This window comes from Aricia agestis, chromosome 4 (genome assembly GCF_905147365.1).
Source record: "Aricia agestis chromosome 4, ilAriAges1.1, whole genome shotgun sequence".
Lineage (NCBI taxonomy): Eukaryota > Metazoa > Arthropoda > Insecta > Lepidoptera > Lycaenidae > Aricia > Aricia agestis.
Window position 1 is genome coordinate 1,994,019 of NC_056409.1, and position 18,284 is coordinate 2,012,302.

Here is an 18,284-nt window from a genome sequence, read left to right on the forward strand (position 1 = left end):
ATAACAATATTATGATAACTTTTTTTCATTCCACCATCAATATACAATGTCAGAAAAGACAATTACTCCTCTATTGGTCATCGCCCAAGATATTTCCACACTGTATATTATATCTGTTGTTTGTTCGACAAAGGCCTCCCATTTCCTTGAATTTTGGAAGGAAATGGGGAAGTCAGAGAGAGACTAATAAAAACCAAATATTCTACAAATACTTGTTTCATTTAATATCAAATCTATAATTTTACATAATAAAAGTAAATCAGTTCAATTTATTACCTTCAAAACTGTAACTAATTAAAAAATGGACCCCTAACCAAAGTTACTCATGATCTTTTATCAATAAAAGAGGCAGGCAATGCACCTGGAGCTCTTCTGATGTTGTGAGGTCCACGGGCGACGGTAGTTGCTTTCCATCATCATGTCACCCGTTTACTTGTTTACCCCCTAATTTTATTTAAAGAAAAAAATTTAGTTTCTACTTTACTTCATAAGATAAGATGTGATGGACGAAGGATATTTCTGTTGAAAAATACCATCATTACCATTAAGAGCAATTCACGATTCACACTTTAATACCTCAATAATGGGAATCGCAGACACAATAGATTTTCAATTGTTATGCGGTAGCCGCGTGCCGCTTGGGGATTGATGGGTTAACAACTTTTTTTCACCAAAAAGTATCATTGTTACATGATACTTTTTAAAATAATCAAGGGAGTATTTCCATTTCAAGTTTATATGAAAATGGCACATGGCATGGTGCTACACAGAAAATTATGCTTATTAAAACTTAATTATCTACAATAATAATCTGGAGAAGTACACCTTTCTTTGACCTTTTATATTGGTAGATGACATGGTATGAATTAAAAGTTGAGAAACCCAAGTTGTAGAGCAAAACCTCTAAATTAATATCTTAATACCTACATATTGTATTTACATTAAAAACTCATAAGGTGAGAAATGATACAAGCCAATGTGCACGTGTCACCAGTCGCCAACAAAATCAAACATCTTCATTAAAAATACCACGAAATCAGTACTTACGTTTTATAATTGGTCTTATTATGAAGCCAATTTAATTTGTTAATATCCATGTACGAGTAAAGTGAGGATGTCGAAAATATAACGTATGGTTAGGTAACGATGAAAACAATAAAAACATATGACTGAAAGGTAAACAAATCATTTGGGCGCACGAGATAACATCTTTAATTGGTATTCTTATGCTCAGATATCCGTCTCGTATAATATTAACGGCTGGAGCGACCAGTAATTTCGTCACGAAGCTGTTCTTGATAAAACAAAGCGGAGAGATTAGAAACTTGCACGTAGCAAGCGACCGCTATGCATCGTTTGTATAGAAAGCATTCCTTGAGTACCGGTACTTTTCCACGAAGCCCTGCCCGAATTACTTTATCCCAGCAACGACTTACCTTTCAAATATAGATGTTTGTGTGTACGATCCGACTACCATGCTGAAGAAGCACACAACAAGCGGACAAAGGGTCCTTCAAAACACAGCCATTTTGAAACCGTTCGTAGAAAATGTTACGTGTATTGTAAGAATGTACAAATTCGTTGAGTCAAAATAAGGAAACTTGACTATCCGTTTGCACTCATTTTGGTAAAATAGCACAGTAAAAACTAACACTAAACATTTCACACACTTTTAGTACGATTTCACTTCATACTTTCGCACACACCCGTACACGTCGCAAAACCCGTCAAACGGAAGCGACGAACTCATACGAATGGCGGATCAAAATTTCCTTCGAATCGAATGGCGGAATGACAGCTGGTAAATGTTACCAATACAAATATTCACTCCCTGTGTTACCTTCTGAATTAAATTTCCTTCTGCGTTTTCTTGCGTTTTCGGCATCTAGATTCTAGAACTGCCCCAGGGCAGGGCAGGCAGGTACGGGCGCGCGGCCGCGGCGGGCCGATTGCCGAACGGATACGAAAATAGCCGAAGTTTAAATTAAAAACATAAACTATAGTCCGTCAAGAAAGTAAATAAATTAAAAAGTGGCAACATCGTAATGTCATCCCTTTTTTCTTAAAGAGCCCATTCACGGCGCGGGCGGACTGCAATGTAGGATAGTGAATGGGCCACTTTATATTGATTTGAAAGGGATGACACTACGATGTTGCCACTTTTTAATTTCTTCACTTTCTTGACAGACTATACGTATTGCAATTTGCACTAGTACCAAGTTTTTGTGCTTCGTTGATCATTAATTTTGTTCGGCCTTTTTCGTATCCATTCTGCCTGCCCTGCCTTTCAAATACTGTAATTTTTCGTAACGTTACAGCTTCCAGGGTATATATAACGGTATGAAAATTTATCCGATAACAGATATAATACAAATAACGTTATATATGTTATAACGGTAAATACATTATATTTTTTGTTAACCGATTACTTGCCTGTGACGCACCCAGCGCGTCATAAAGAAACCTTTAGGGAGGCCAATGACGCGACAGACACGTCATATCAAAATTATTGTAATTATGCTTTTGATTCGATTTAAACCAAAAATCCTTTTATTTTATATAAAAAATAACACATTAGAGACAATAACATCAGTGGCCACGTGATTATTTTAGAAAGTTAAATTGTCAGGTATCTTTAACCATATTATGGTATAATTGTTTATTCATCCATAATTATTCACATAAAATATAAAAAATGTCTAATAAAATGCCATCTACCGAGCTCCTTTATAATGCATATTTATTTTAATTCAAAATGCATAAATATTAAATATTTTTTGTGAATAATAATGTAACTAATTTACTAAAATATTTACTGCATGCAATAATATTTAGCTCATCAAGGTCAAGAACTAATAAACGGGGTTCTATAATTTTTACCTGCCCAAAAAAGGTCTATTAAATTATTGTCCATTTTTTTAATAAAATGGAGAACACTTCTCTTTAGACCACCGTGCACGGGTGGTCAGCTCCCTACTTTAGCCTATCACGAAACGGGGGCTAGACCTGGGATGCCAATGTAATGGAATATATTTTTGTTTTCTAATTACTGGAAAAAATATAACGGGAGGCCCATTTAGAACTGACCGTTCTATTCCATATATGCCATATTATATATAGTATGGCAGAGTCTGAAACTGTAATACATACGAAGATCATGTTCTTAGAAACCGTGACATCAATTTTCTAATCAATAATCGGGAATCAAACCTACTGGCAATCTAAGCCGGAAATGTATAAAATAATCACCTTGTATCTTTATGTCACCAATCAATAGTTTTGATATAAAAAACGAAGATTTTTCCACATATTTACAACTCATAATTAGGTGCGTCATCATTTAGGATGGCCAATGACGCGACTCGCGCGTCAATCAATTTAATATGGGGCCGGAGCGAATAGGCTCGAAAAATAAAGGAATCGGTTAACGTTACAACAACAACCTATTGCGAATTAAATAGAAGTATCTATTTACAATATTTTGCTTTTTAACTGACTTCCAAAAAAGAGGAGGTTATATGTTCGGTTGTGGATATTTTTATTTTTGTATGTTCAACGATTATGAAACGATTTTCAAAATTTTCCTTTTGTTGTATAGGTTTTTACTCCAAATTGGTACCATGTTCACAAAAGTGGTGACTTGATGATGGGATCCATGAATAATCGAAAGCATATTATGATTTTGATTTAAAGAAAAGTATCCTGAGTATATGCTACCAAAAAGTAAGATTTTGCACCAAGGTATGCTATGGTTCCGAAGATTCCAAGAGAACTCCGGATTCCTTATTGTAGTTATAGATAGAAGTTTGGGGGTACCAGCGTTGTTTTAAGAACTGAAAGCATATGCTACTATGTAAATTACATTCATCATCATCATCACACCATGCATAATCACGGTGAAAGTCACTAAACAGCTTTTAAAGATGGGCGAAATAACTCTGGTGCTCGGAAGTCGGAAGTTGGGCTGAGAGTAAGATTTCGTCCGTCTACGAACACGAGCGGAAGGTGTCGCGTCGAACTGGCAACGTTGCATACAAAAAAATAATGATAAAATTATCAGTAAAGTGCTCCAAGGCTTTAAATGAACGTGGACGGGGCGCTGCTGGTAAAGGAGAACTGACAATGAATGAATGATAGAAGCGTTAGTTCCTTTTCTCACTACGTTCACACAGCCTTGTCAAGCTGTATTAAGAACGTTTTTTTATACCTATATTTAAATGTTACCCACAGACTTGTATGACCATTGACGAAATGTGCCAATCGCATACCAGAAAATAACGCTATACTTATCGGTAATAATAACGTCATTTACATAAATTCACTAAAATTTAATAAATTCACCGCTTTTCTAGGCAAACACCCAGACATAAAAAGATGAAAAATGCTATTACTTATTAGGTATTTATTTGTCTTTCTTCCTGTGTTACTATTGTTTGCAGTTTGTATTATATAGATAAGGACATATAATTGTGGTCAAATGAACAATAATTAAGCAAAAAAAAAAACAATTGGTTATAATATTAATTAAGGTATAATTAGTTAAAATAGTCTTATTGTCACCACTTTGTTATTTGTTAATAAGTCTTATCTTACAAGTTACACCTAATATTCCAAAGTAATTGTTATCTGTGGAGGCTTGTAATTGGCTTTTCTTTACTATCTTTTAGCATTAAAATAATATTGTTAGCTGTAAGTCACCCAAAGAAAATAAAATAAAATAACTAGGTAACATTATTTCAATGTGAGGTTACTATAGTTTGTGCGTTTTATGATGATATGCGTGACGCATTATAATTGACAATAGTAGGGAAGTTACCTGACAAAAATTAATCGATAATTTAAAAATATCGAATCACTTCGTAAAGGAATTGCAATCGAAATTATCGATTTCGTACTAACATTTCAGTGGTGCCGGCGATTTAAGATGGCCGCCCTTTTTTATCGATTTGATTTCGACTCAACAGAGTCAATCTCTATTGACATAAGTTCCGTTTCATGCATCTGAGATTTTTCAAATGTTTTCGATTTCACATTTAATATTTATAATTTTATATTAATAAGTCAGTATTTAGCAACTTTTTATTTTTATTCATTTATAAATAAAAATAAAAAGTTGCTATATAAGATATATATAAGAAACATTTGTTAATGTAGATGGAATATAATTTATTACATTTTGATTTTTTTGTTTTCTTGTAAAAAAACCCGTAGCAAGGAATATGAAAACTGTCACCCATATCATCTTAAAACGCACAAACTATAGATATCGTTAAAAAAATAACGATATCGGGCTACAATAGGGAATATGCAAAAAAAATAATTCCATCTCAAATATATTTTTCTGCGGCGTCGATATTCATACTGTGGTTATAGTATTTGTTAGAAAAATAGTTTAAAACTGGTGATTTTTAGTAAATCTATATTTATAGTGAATCTATATGAGTATATTAGGTTTTATAAATGAGTATTTTATCAAAGCACAATCGGACTATCTACCGAAAATAGATGCATTTATGATGTTAGAATATTTTGCATCAAATCTTGATTTTACGATATTATTTAATTATTAGACTAGCTGACCCGGCAAACATTGTTTTGCCATATAAATAATTTCTAGTAGGTATAAATTTAGTGTATTAAAAGTGAATAAAAACCTATTCTCAGACCTAACAAATGTATTTAAGTAAGTAGGTATACAAAATTTCAAGAAAATCGGCTTGGCCGTTTTGGAGGAGTTCGCGCACAAACAGTGACACGAGAATTTTTGTATATTAGATATTCCAATTATTATGAACAATTTACGTTGAGTACCTACGTAAGTAGCTACTTGTTTGTTTCAGATCTTCTATTGTAAAATTAATTTACTTTTGACTAAATCGCATGAAGATGTATAACAGTAACATAAGTATGCTACATACATATAGCATACTTACGTTGAAATGATCATCACAATAGTAATAAACACAATAATGGAGATACATTATCTCTTTTCATCATTTTACACCATGGCTCACGTATTTTAACATCGTTTGGAAAACGAAACATACTTTGTCAGGTGTGTTTCTAGTAATGCTTTTGCACTTCAGTATTACACAATACTTGTGAGAAGGTTTTTTTAGCCTCTTCCATGATCTCAATAGCAAATAAACCCAAAAATAAGTACGAAGTAACTGAATCACTAAAGGAAACAAACACGGGACATAACATCTGACGTCATCAACATGGCGCGCTAAATGCATGTTTGAACGGTACAAATTTAAGCAATATTTTAAATTTCAATTTAAATAATAATTTGAATATTTTGAAGCCTATTTAGGGACCAATTAAAGTCATAAAAAAAAATGCATAGTCCCTATTACGAAAGTAACGCTACGTAACATTATTTTTTTTAATAATCGGTAACGTAATTTCCAGATGCCGAAAACGCAAAGACCTATTATTATATCCATAGATAAAGTATTATAGTATAGATGGAGTCTTAGCCCGTCATTGCGTGGCCATTTTGTGCTTATTTTCATACAAGTAGTGTGCGTTTATTTTCTTGAATATTTCTATTTGTCGATTATTTCGAAGCACATTATGATACAGGAAAGAAAGTCAATTAGTTCATGATATCGATTAACTATAGTTCAAGTGATGAGAATCCGTAAACACACGTAAAGGCTATGCAATTTTTATAGCCAAATTATTAATTGATGTGATATTTTTAGCACTAATGCCTTATATAGCACTATTAAGGGATTAATAAACTTATAAATTATCTATTTAGCTTACAAAAATACCGATTGAAAAGCCCAAAAAACGTTGTTCAAAACTTACGTATTTAATGTTAAATCCACGTGTTTGAGGCATTCTTTGACCATTCTTATGGTTTATTATTTAGCGGAACCACAAAACTCAACAATATCTAGCATAAAATGTTCACTAAAAACCTTTATTGACACTTTTATTACATGAAATATGCAGACCGACTCCTTTGTTATGTCCTAGTAAGTAGGACATAACATTACACGCTTTTGACGCTTATACACCGATATAAGGCTCTCTCCAGTCTATAGTACCCATAGACATAATATATACTGATAGTACCTCAATGATTATGTCAGTGCGAAAACGCTATTATCTGTACTGCAAATTGCAATACGTCGTTAAAGGGCCCATTCGCGGCAGGCCACCTTGCAGTCCGCCGGCTTATGTAGGATAGTGAATGGGCCACTTTAGTGGTTACGTCTATTTAAAAAAAAATGTCAATATGACAAATGACATTAGCTTACTGGTCAAAATAGATGCGCGCGTGATTCAAGCAGTTGCCAAGCAACCTGATAACAATTCAATTTTCCACTCTTTAGACAAAGTTTTTACCACTTGTTCCGAGTGAATTTTAATATATTTTATACTTTAGTTACTTAAAATTTACTCAAGTGTAATTTTGAAACGTTTTACATATTTTTAGTGTCTTATTATAATATTTTTCGTTTAATGATCGGTTAATATAAATTGATTATGTTACAAAATATATTCTGTATCATAAGTATATTTGTCGTTATATCTTCAGTAGCAGAACATGATGAAAAAAGTAAGTACTTACTACTTATACTAATTATAGTTAATTATACTTATTTTATCATTGCTTAATAATTGAGCGAGTATTATTAATAAATAACTATATTGTCATAACTACTTGCCCATTCCACAATTTATAAGTCGTAGGCACCTATTTGATTTGTTTTCCTTTAGTTAGTTTGATAACGAAAATTCTTAGATGCGATTATTTTGACTAAGTATAAAATAATCTTAGTATAACTTTAGAGTATCGCAAACTACTTGTCATTTGCCTCCAATTTTGGCACAATAGGGCTGATACAGATTTCGACATCGGTTCCCCATTATAATGAGCAATTAAAATGGTCACGCACAGGTGCGCGCGCGCCGGACCGTCGCGTTGTCCTGTTTCCGTTCAGCACAAAAGGATGCCTCGTATCAGCATCCATAGCTCACAGTCTGAGCATCATCATAATCAATGTGCTGCAAATTGTAATTTTGTTAATTTTTTTTAAATGAAATAAGGGGGCAAACGTGCAAACGGGTCACCTGATGGAAAGCAACTTCCGTCGCTCATGGACACTCGCAGCATCAGAAGAGCTGTAGGTGCGTTGCCGGCCTTTTAAGAGGGAATAGGGTAATAGGGGAGGGTAGGGATGGGAAGGGAAGGGAATAGGGGAGGATAGGGAAGGGAATTGGGCCTCCGGTAAACTCACTCACTCGGCGAAACACAGCGCAAGCGCTGTTTCACGCTGGTTTTCTGTGAGAACGTGGTATTTCTCCGGTCGAGCCGGCCCATTCGTGCCGAAGCATGCCTCTCCCACGTTAATAACTATCCCATTACCTTACATAATATCGAGTTCTATTTCTAACATTCGTAGAGTTCTCAGTGGGGTTCTTGCCTGTTGGTGGTTGAACTTGCTGTTTTTTATCGTCACCATAAAAAGTCGATGGAGAGACTGTAGATGATTTTTAAAGTTGGGTAGGGCTTTGGTAATTAGTTAATTACTAATTGGTAGCTTTAGGGCCGCGCTACACCGGAATGGCAGCGGCGAGGCGAGCACTTTCAATGTCATATGATTTTAAACTTTATCTTCATTATTGTAATCCATAGTATCGCTTGAAAAATCTACGGCCGCCCGTGGCTCGCCTCGCCGCTGCCATTCCGGTGTAGCGCGGCCCTTACTCTTGTTGAGTAGCCCATAAAACTTAATAACACTATTGTCGACTTTTGAGTTTTTGCCGTCAACGTCTACTAGATATTTAGCAGAGTCACAGAATATATGTTAGTAGTACCAAACAGAGTTTGGCTTTAGATTTTAAATGTACCTACTTTGAATAGGTACAAACAATTTGTACTTCAAATTGTTGAGGTTTTTAAAAAGGCTGCGTCACCTACGACTTGACCTACTCCATTAGAAATCGGAGATAATCAGCATTTGTGACGGACCACAGTCCGTAGCCAAAACTGTAGCTACAAGCCTACGGAGTTGTTCCGACGCGGTCAGCAAAGTATACGGTCAAGGTAATAAATAATATTATGACCCGAAAAACTTTCTTTGTACTATAACTAAACTAAACTATATGTCTAAAAGAAGTAAAATATATTGGTGATCTGCAGGACAGGCTCAGCTTAATGCAGGCGCCAAAGTTATACAATATGTGTAAAGTCTGTTATTTATTGTCTTCGTAAGTTCATATACAACTGTATTGTACTCCTAGGTCATATTATAACTACACATTGTAACAGATGCTGAAAGTTTTAAATAAAGATTATTATTATTACTTATAGGATTCGGGATGACTGACATGGATTACACAGGGATTATTCAGGTTATCGTGATTCGTGAGTCGTGAGTCGTGACTGAAGTCGCAAGGGGTCGTCGCTTACGATGCGATGCCTATGGCTGAACGGAATTAGTTACGGAAATGCGTTTCTTTGGAACAAACCGCCGCTTGGTACGGGGTTGCGCAGGCTTCAAGTTTATATCGAGGGTCATGTGATGAGCTAAAAGCGATGTAATGCTTTACCTTTGCGCACTTGTTAGAATGGTTATTGGTTAGGTATAATAAATATGAGAAAAATATAAGTATAGGGGTATCTACACCAATAGTCAAATGCCTAACTTAAATAAATGAAAAAATGTAGGTATGTCTCAAGGTATTCGGGTATGTATATTTATAAGATGATTCGCGCGGCTTCGCCCGCGTATTTAGGAGTTTTACGCAAACCGTACCTACATTTTCCCGAAAAAAAATTGCTTAATATGACCCTTCACCTAGTCTACTCTAAATCTGTGTAAAGTTGAAATCAAAATCGCTATCGCTTCCTGCTTGGCGCAAAGATTCCCATAACTTTCAGCAGGCCAAGCCGCGCCGTGAAGCCACTAAAATTCAGGCCCCATTTTTCGGGTCATCACGCGATGCCATCATAACGATGTCTATGAACTACCTGAAATGACAGCCGAGCATTGAAACAGAATTTATTAGAACCATATTTTGGTAATGATTAATGAGTCACAGAGTAACTATAGGTAAAAAAATATTGGCGAAACTCGCTTATGGGGTTGACCATCGTCTATCAATCCCCTTTTTAAGCCTTTGCAGTTTGCACATAAAAACAAATTCTGATCAGTCTTCCCTAAGACTGTGGTTAGATAACGTTAAGAGACAAACATCTCGAATAATAATGGCAGATACTTATTTATTTATTAATCGAGTACAATTCCACATCGCCTACATTTGATACATACGTACATAATTACTCTATGTGCTTATTAATTCCAGTGTACATGTTGGTGTCGCCCGATCAACACACCCTCACGCCCCGGTTGGAAGATTTCTTTTGGACCGGCTCTGGAGATGGTCCTCCGCCACCGGATTTATCGGAACCACTTCCCTCTCCAGTTAGTCCGGTAGTGCTCACCACGACTGTACTTGCTACAGTCTACTTGGATTCGTATCCACCACAGGTACCAAATCCTTTGCCTTTTTCTCTTGATTATATCTACTTTTTAGCTTTTTTCAAACCTTTTCCAAAAAAAAAATCAGGCAGTTACAGATAAAACAAGTGGTGAATGCATTTCGAACTGCGGGGATGCTAACCCAGATAGTTTAGAGCCAGACATCCCCGAAGACAGACGTTACTGGCTGCTGACCGTGATCCAGGGATCCACACCCGATAGTCTACAACTTAGATTGGCTAGACTATATCAAAAAGCCTTTTTAAGGTTTGTAAAGGCTAAAGCCATTCCTTAAAGTCAGTCTAGAAAACTTTTGTCTCAGATTTCGATACTTACTATGTTCTTTTATCTTGCTCCATTTTATTGCAGACAGCAAGAACGACATCTAGGCATAATAAAATCGCTAGACGCCCCAACTCCACGGAAAAAGCATGACGTGCAATCGTTTATCGTTAACAAAGAAGCTCTGAGCCCAATAAATTCCCACTCCTCTTGGACTCCTGTGAAATACTACGATATACAAAGTTCCATAGTTGATTTAAACGACATAGCTGTTAACACTCATTTAGCCAATCAAAAGGACACTACTACAACGTTTTACAAATTAGACACCGATAATTTAAAGGACGTCGAAATATTTCCATTGAACAATATAGCTCCTGAGCAAATAGGACCAACGAAAGTTAATGAAGATTCTTGGATACTACTTAATCCCACCGTTGTTGTTCATAAAAGAGAGGTATTACCAGAGGAATTTATAGGCGATGAAGAAGATGTGCTAAGTGAAGACAGGAATGAAGATTTAATAGATATTCCATTAGAAAGCGACTCAAGCAATGAGACATTATTGTTCAAAAGGGAAATCATAAAGCCGGAACAGCAGCCGCCCGTACAAGTTCACATTCAGAATATAACAGAGGTAGAAAACGACAGCTTATGTCTACTAAATATTTTTAGGTTTATTCGAAATTTTAAATTTGATATAAGTAAGTTCTTTTTATAGCAGTTATAAACGATATAATTGATATAAACTATTTTCAGTCTTCAGACACTGGTAGTGTGCAAATAGTGTACGTGGTACTGGTGGGAGGTAGAGCCGTGCCCGCTGCTGTGGCGGCTCGAGACATGCGTCTGGTGAGGGACGCTGAAGTTGCCAATGAGCTGGGGGCTGTGGTGAAGACTAAGGCTGAACGTGAGTAAATCATTAAACATGCTGCTGCAAATGGATGTAAATTTGTACTTACAGCACATGCAGATACCAAGTTTATATTGCAATGATGGTAACAATGGTTTACCAATCTTTGTTAAATAAACAAAAATTTCATATCTATCTTTTCAGCAGCGTTTTTAAAAGCGGCTGAGGGCTTGGAAGGAGAAGTGGCTGCCAGCGGATTTCATGGGACTGAACTATGGGCTCTCATCGTTGGCTCTATAATAGCAGTCCTACTTCTACTAGTCCTATTTACTCTTCTGTGTATCGCTCGCAGGTACGAATAACTTAAAGTCTCAATACTAGTCCTATTTACTCTTCTGTGTATCGCTCGCAGGTACGAATAACTTAAAGTCTCAAACAAATTTACATGATATAGGGAGTTTGAAAATAATATTTTTTACTTAATTTGTAAACAGGAAGAAGACTTTAAAATCAGCGACGTCTTTAAGAGCATACAGGGATGAGCTAATGAGGGAAGTCGAACGGAATCAAATGCGTCAGATAAATGATGAAAAGGACTCTAAGGTAAAGACAAGACTAAAACAAACTATGTACATTGCTTACAAATACTATTGACATCCTTGAAAAAGGTAACATTTCTATTCATTTTATTCTAGCTGATCAGTGTTGTATCGCCCAACAAAACAAGACCGAGTAGCGTTTTACTACCGATTTATAGAACTGGGAGTGCCTCAAGGTAACGTTTTGGGGTCACATTTAATTCACCTATTCATTAATGACGTAATTGCTTTAACATAGCTGACAATGCTAGAATAGTGGCTAATGAAACTTTACGTTTCATAGTTCTACAACAACCTCATCAGGGATTTCAGAAGTGGCAACAGCTCTGAAGCGAAGACACAAAAAACCGCATGCTTTGAGAATGCCACAGAAGAAAAGAGGTAAGATGAACAATAATTTCTAAGATACCTAACATTATTAAAAACTATTACCAATGTGGCGGTACCCACAATTCGCCTAACAATTCTGCATCGCGCTATGGAAGTTTCGGAGAACGGCAAGATATATTATACAACGTCTGAAATGACGTCAGTGGGCTTCGGCCTTACCGAGCATGCTATCTCTCTTTTCGGCCGCCACTAACAACGTTAAATTGGTGACCACCGACAAGGACACGCATCCTTCTGGACATCAATCATCATCAACACTCCCCGCCCCTCTGCACCACGTCAGCAGACATCAAGCATAACCGGGTCGCCTCGACCATAAGCCGCGTTAGGCTTCCACGCCGGTCGAACCCGTGTCTGGCTTGAACGGGGCAGCCATAGGCTACAACGACCGGTCAACAAGCAGAGCACGGGGTCCCTCTCCTGGTCATTGCACGCGTAGCTTCGGCCCACACATAGACTTGCCATCAACATCATGTTGATTGTTTCAGTGGGGACAACGGACAGTTTGTTAGAGGCAGCCGGTGTAGAGAGCTCGGACAGCGGGCAGCCTTCCGGCCCTCTCACGCCTACTTCCTACCTCTCCATGCCCTCTGTTAGCGCTTTCCCAAGGTCAGTACACTAAAGATATTGTATCATAGCATAGCTATAGTTATTTTAATCTTGGAAAAGCTGTGGAGACCGGGGGAGTGAGACCGGGACAGTAAGCATAGCACATTTCTGAATCGCGATATGAATGTTTCAGAAGTCGACGCTACTATCCGATCAATACAAATATAATATTACTAGCAGTTGCTCGCGACTTCGTCCGCGTTAGCATAGTAGATCACGTCCCAAGTATTATTTATTGTACAAAAATATTTAATGTACAGAATTGACTTTCCTACGATTTTAAATGTTCAGCGCGGCTTCGCCCGCGTAATTTAGGAATTTCACGTAACCGTACATTTTTCTACAAAAAAATAGCCTATGTCCCTTCACGTGGTCTATTCTTCATGTTTGCCAAATAACATAATTATATATTTCTCCTGTAGTTCTTAAGATAATAAGCAATTTCATATAATTTCCCCCGTTTTTTCCACATTTTCCTCTATTTCTTCGCTCCTATTAGTCTTAGAGTAATAAAATATAGCCTATAGCCTTCCCCGATAAGTAGGCTATCTAACACTGAAATAATTTTTCAAATCGGACCAGTACTTCCTGAGATTAGCGCGTTCAAATAAGCCCTTTCAAATAATTTCCCCCCGTTTTTTTTCCACACTTTCCTCTGTTTCTTTGCTCCTAAAAGTCACAGCGTGATGTTATATAGCCTATAGCCTTCCTCGATAAATGGGCTAGCTAACACTGAAAGAATTTTTCAAATCGGACCAGTGGTTCCTGAGATTAGGGCGTTCAAACAAACAAACAAACTCTTCCCAATTATAATAAATTATAATATTATAAGTATAGATGTGACTGATCGTTTTTGATGTCGCATATTATGTCGCATCGACTTCAGTGGGCTATGGCCGGACCAAGTACAGCACCCTGCTGGGTCGAAGACCTCGGGTGAGCCATGATACGCATGGAGCTCCTGCGCATCGCGGCCCTCGTGTGGGCTTTTCGAGGCCACCCTAGAAAAGCCTGCACGCTTTGATGAGTTTCAGAGATGCGGATATCTAAACGTTGGTTGTTAAACTAATATGTATCCTGTTCCGTTGGTACAGTTGCGGTAGGTCGATCGTGCTCGGAACTATGCCTTAGCGGGTGGGTAACCATGGGGTTTTAGTGGGTAATGGTGGGTAGTGGTAAGACCTTCCTATAGGCTTGCCATCATATTACCTCATCCTCATCTGTCTTCACAGGGGTAACGCAGTAGAACCGCTATCGAAGATTCTCGAGCCCGTCTCCGTGAAGCACTTGGACGTGGAGTCAGGCAGCGAGGACCGGATAGCGGTGCCGCGGCGGCAGCAGGCGGCGCAGCTGGTTCGGCTGGGCAGCGCTGCTGCAGACCCTGGGGTTATAGGTCCTCGCGTGTGGGACCTGCACTGCCAGCGACTGGGTAAGGTTCTTGAAGCCATGAAAGTTTCATGGTATAAGCTTCCATGGTTTTATGGAAGCTCCTTGTGGGGTTGATTGATTTATCACATTTATTTCGGTAAGTATTATAAGGTAAAGGTGCACCGTGCACGTCGGTGCACGGTGCACCTAGCTACGTGTCATTACAATCCTAAAGGCTAGTCACTTTTCATACAAATTTTGCCGTTAACATTTTGTGACTTGCATCTTGATCTCGATCGCATTTTCAGCGTCTAAACCGTCCAGTCCCGCGAAGTCGCTGGGCAAGGATCCCAATCAGACGCGAATGCGGCAGCGCTTCAATGAGCTAATGGACGACGCGTTCAGTCTGTTCGGCAGCGCCGGCAGCGGACACTCCCAGGATACCTATACCGTGGAGAAAGGGAGTAAAGGTACAAGTTAGAAGCCGGCTACATGAAGCGGCAGCAGACGACGTGTCGTCGCGACACTACTGGTTTCTATGTATTTCTATGAAATACCCTGCACAGCTAGCGACACTTTCATAGAAATACATAGAAACAGTAGTGTCGCGACGACACGTCGTCTGCTGCCGCTTCATGTCGCCCGCTGCCAACCGGCACCGAGACAATTAATCATTTGTAAAATAGCATGGCTTTCTTTGTAAGAAACATGGAGAACACTATCGTTCGCACCGATGTTTCAAATTGATGCTGATTAATGTGAAGTAGATTACAATTTTTTTTATTTTTTATTACAATTAGCAGTTAGGAAGTCATAGTTTATTGCATTCTCAGGAAGTGAGCCGTTGGCGCAGGCCCGCAACGACAACGTGCGCTTACCGGCTGCGCACGCCGAGCGAGGCCGCTCCGCTGACACGAGGTAAATGTTACTAAATATTACCAAACAAAACATCACAAACTACCTACTTATTTGTGTAATAACATCATTTACCAAGAGTATAAATCATTGATGCCCATTGCCCGGTTTCTGAGATTTTTTGACTGTACTTTCTGATCTGCTAAAACTTCAAGTGTTTTCGATTGTTTATACGTTTTAAAAGCGCTAGTGAAATTATTAAAAAATCCGAAACCAGGTACACATATTATATAGTCATTACGAGCCCCCGTGGACAGTCGGTTTCTAGTCGATCGACGATCCGTATCAGCCGACTAAAATTTAATAATTTCTTGCAATTTTACCACAAAAAACTTGAGAGGGACACCCGGATGGAACGAAGCTATAAAAATATATAACTGGCTTGCTTTCTATGAGAGAGAGAGGGAGAGAGAAACACGCGCACGCCGCACGGCTTACAACTATAACAAAAAGCAGTAGACATATCAAGATAGATACCGTATGTTCCGCGAAGTACATGCGGTATCTATCTTGATCTATGTCTGTGGCAAAAAGTCTCGTGTCGTTACAACTTTTTCCGTCTAGTCCCCTTTCGCAACGCGCGATAAGGAACTTCGTTCCAAAATGTAATTGTACGTTTTCCCAGCCGTTTGGGGTCGTCATCAGAGGCGTCAACGGTTCGCGCGCGCACGGCGCTGTACCGCGCGCCCGCACGACCGCCGCCCACGCGTGCCTGGGGACCCGCCTCGCCGCATGTGAGTTGTACAATACTGCTGACTGCTGGCTACTCTTAGCCTTTGCGAAAAGCCTTGGTCCTAATAGCTATTCCTACAGGGAGGAGGACCTATAAACATGTGCCCATTCAGAGTATATTGATAAATTTATCAATGGGTGAGAAAGATGTAGCACCGTTAAGGGCGCATTTTCATTAGTCGTTAAGGGAGTCTATAACAACGAATGGCGCATTTTCATTGGTCGTGGCATGCGTTTCAGAAATCTCCCGCACCCCGCATGCGGGCCCTATCGACCAGTGAAAATGCAATGGAAAATGTCATGGAAAAATCAAGGAGCCATGACTGACAAACAGCCTTAAACACGTCAAAAAGCTATTCATTTTGTTGCGTCTCCCTTAAGTCTCAATAGGGACAGTACAGGAACTATAACCTACCCACCATGTCATAAAATTTCTTGATTGAACACCAGTTCGCAGCACCGTCGTTGCGCGCGTTTCTAATCACATTTTTGCGATTGGTGCTTTGGTGTGCAAACTGAACTAATCAAACATTCAAATTCATAACAAAAATCCAACCACAATTTCCATTTTCTCAGCATTCCCTCCCTAGCGCGGCGCCGGTAGTGGACACGGCGCTGGTCACGGCGCAGGGCCGCCTGCCGCCCTCCGACCCCGCCCTACCGCTCATCTCTGCCATCAAGACAGAGATACAGCGAGTGAGAGACAACGCTAAACACCAATGAGGCTGCAACAAACACCATGCAGGAACTATAAGTGGCAGTATAGTTAATAAGCCTTCTTACAGACGAATGGCACTTGTCGACAGCTGCCGAGTGCCGTCGACTGCCGTCGACGCGTGCCGGCGATAAATGCCGTTCGTCTGCAAGCGCTCTAAATAAACTATTTTAAGTTTCCCATTGGTGACGCCTGGTGGCGTCTGTTTTTATACATACTTCTACGATAATAATATTATGAAGTTACTATAGGTGGCAGCACTTGTATAGTTTATCAATAATTATCAATTTTGTATTTCGGACTTGCGACAAAAGTCTGCAACTTCATCGCTATGCATGTTCTTTATATACAGGTTGTGGTTAGGTTTAACACCGTCATTAACCATAAAATGAGCCCGTCAAAATGAACAACTCTATGAGAGCAATGCTGGGAACCTACTGGGAACTCAAAAAAACCGACCTCATACCCATACAAATTGCCGATTCGGACAATTTGTATGGGTATGAAGACGGCTTTTTTTAAATAGTATAAGCATCTCTGATATAAGTAACATTGGATATCAGACATTGTGTGAAATTGCCTAAAACATAAAGTAGAACTACGCTACGCAGCATTCGTCATCCTTTGCGCTGCCGCGTCTTGCGGTTTTGAGTCATTTTTTTGTATGAAAACAAAATGTAGTAAACGCAAGTAGTAGGGTATTAAAACTTAAAAGTGGTAAACAAGTATAGCTTAAGTAAGATTTTATAGTAATATAAGCTTAGTCTAAGTACTTAGTACTCACATTAGGTTTTGCTCAATCGAGCAATAACGTCGAGCAAAACCCGCGGCTCAGGCTTTCGTCCACACATTCAGCATTGCTCGATAGTTTTATTCTAAATCGATATACTTCATTCCATCAATCCAGCTCGATCCGGTTCCATCAATCGGCTAAACTTTTACCTCATCAATCCTTCAAGCGGCTCGATGCTTCGAGCTGTCAGGAGCTGTCAGTTTTGCGGTCCACACAGTAAATATCAACACACTCTGATTCACTAACGGCCGTTCCCAATATTTGATCTATCTCTGGTTTTGCCCTACTAGAGATAGGAATAGCTTACAATTGACATAAAATATATGTCTCTAATGTCTAATCTGAGCTATTCCTATCTCTAGTAGGGCAAAACCAAAGATAGATCAAATATTGGGAACGGCCGTTAGGAGCCAAATTTTTAAAAAGAAGAAGAATATTACTTGATTTGGAGTAAAACTATCGAGCAAAACTGTATGTGAGTACTTAGCATTATATTATATAGGAACCTAGAATGTAAGCAGTT

General features: G+C 38.5%; 1 protein-coding gene across 1 annotated transcript; it reads left to right on the forward strand.

The window, feature by feature from the left end:
- The first annotated feature begins 412 nt into the window (after positions 1-412).
- LOC121726043 lies at positions 413-16,976 on the forward strand. Its single transcript, XM_042113261.1, has 16 exons — positions 413-435; positions 7,533-7,576; positions 10,330-10,514; positions 10,594-10,772; positions 10,875-11,424; positions 11,547-11,697; positions 11,845-11,992; positions 12,135-12,243; positions 12,336-12,415; positions 12,523-12,620; positions 13,118-13,238; positions 14,471-14,667; positions 14,915-15,082; positions 15,440-15,524; positions 16,147-16,255; positions 16,830-16,976. Exons 1-16 carry the CDS (start codon positions 419-421, stop codon positions 16,974-16,976), a joined length of 2,388 nt encoding a protein of 795 aa, XP_041969195.1. The 5' UTR covers positions 413-418.
- Positions 16,977-18,284: the final 1,308 nt, after the last annotated feature.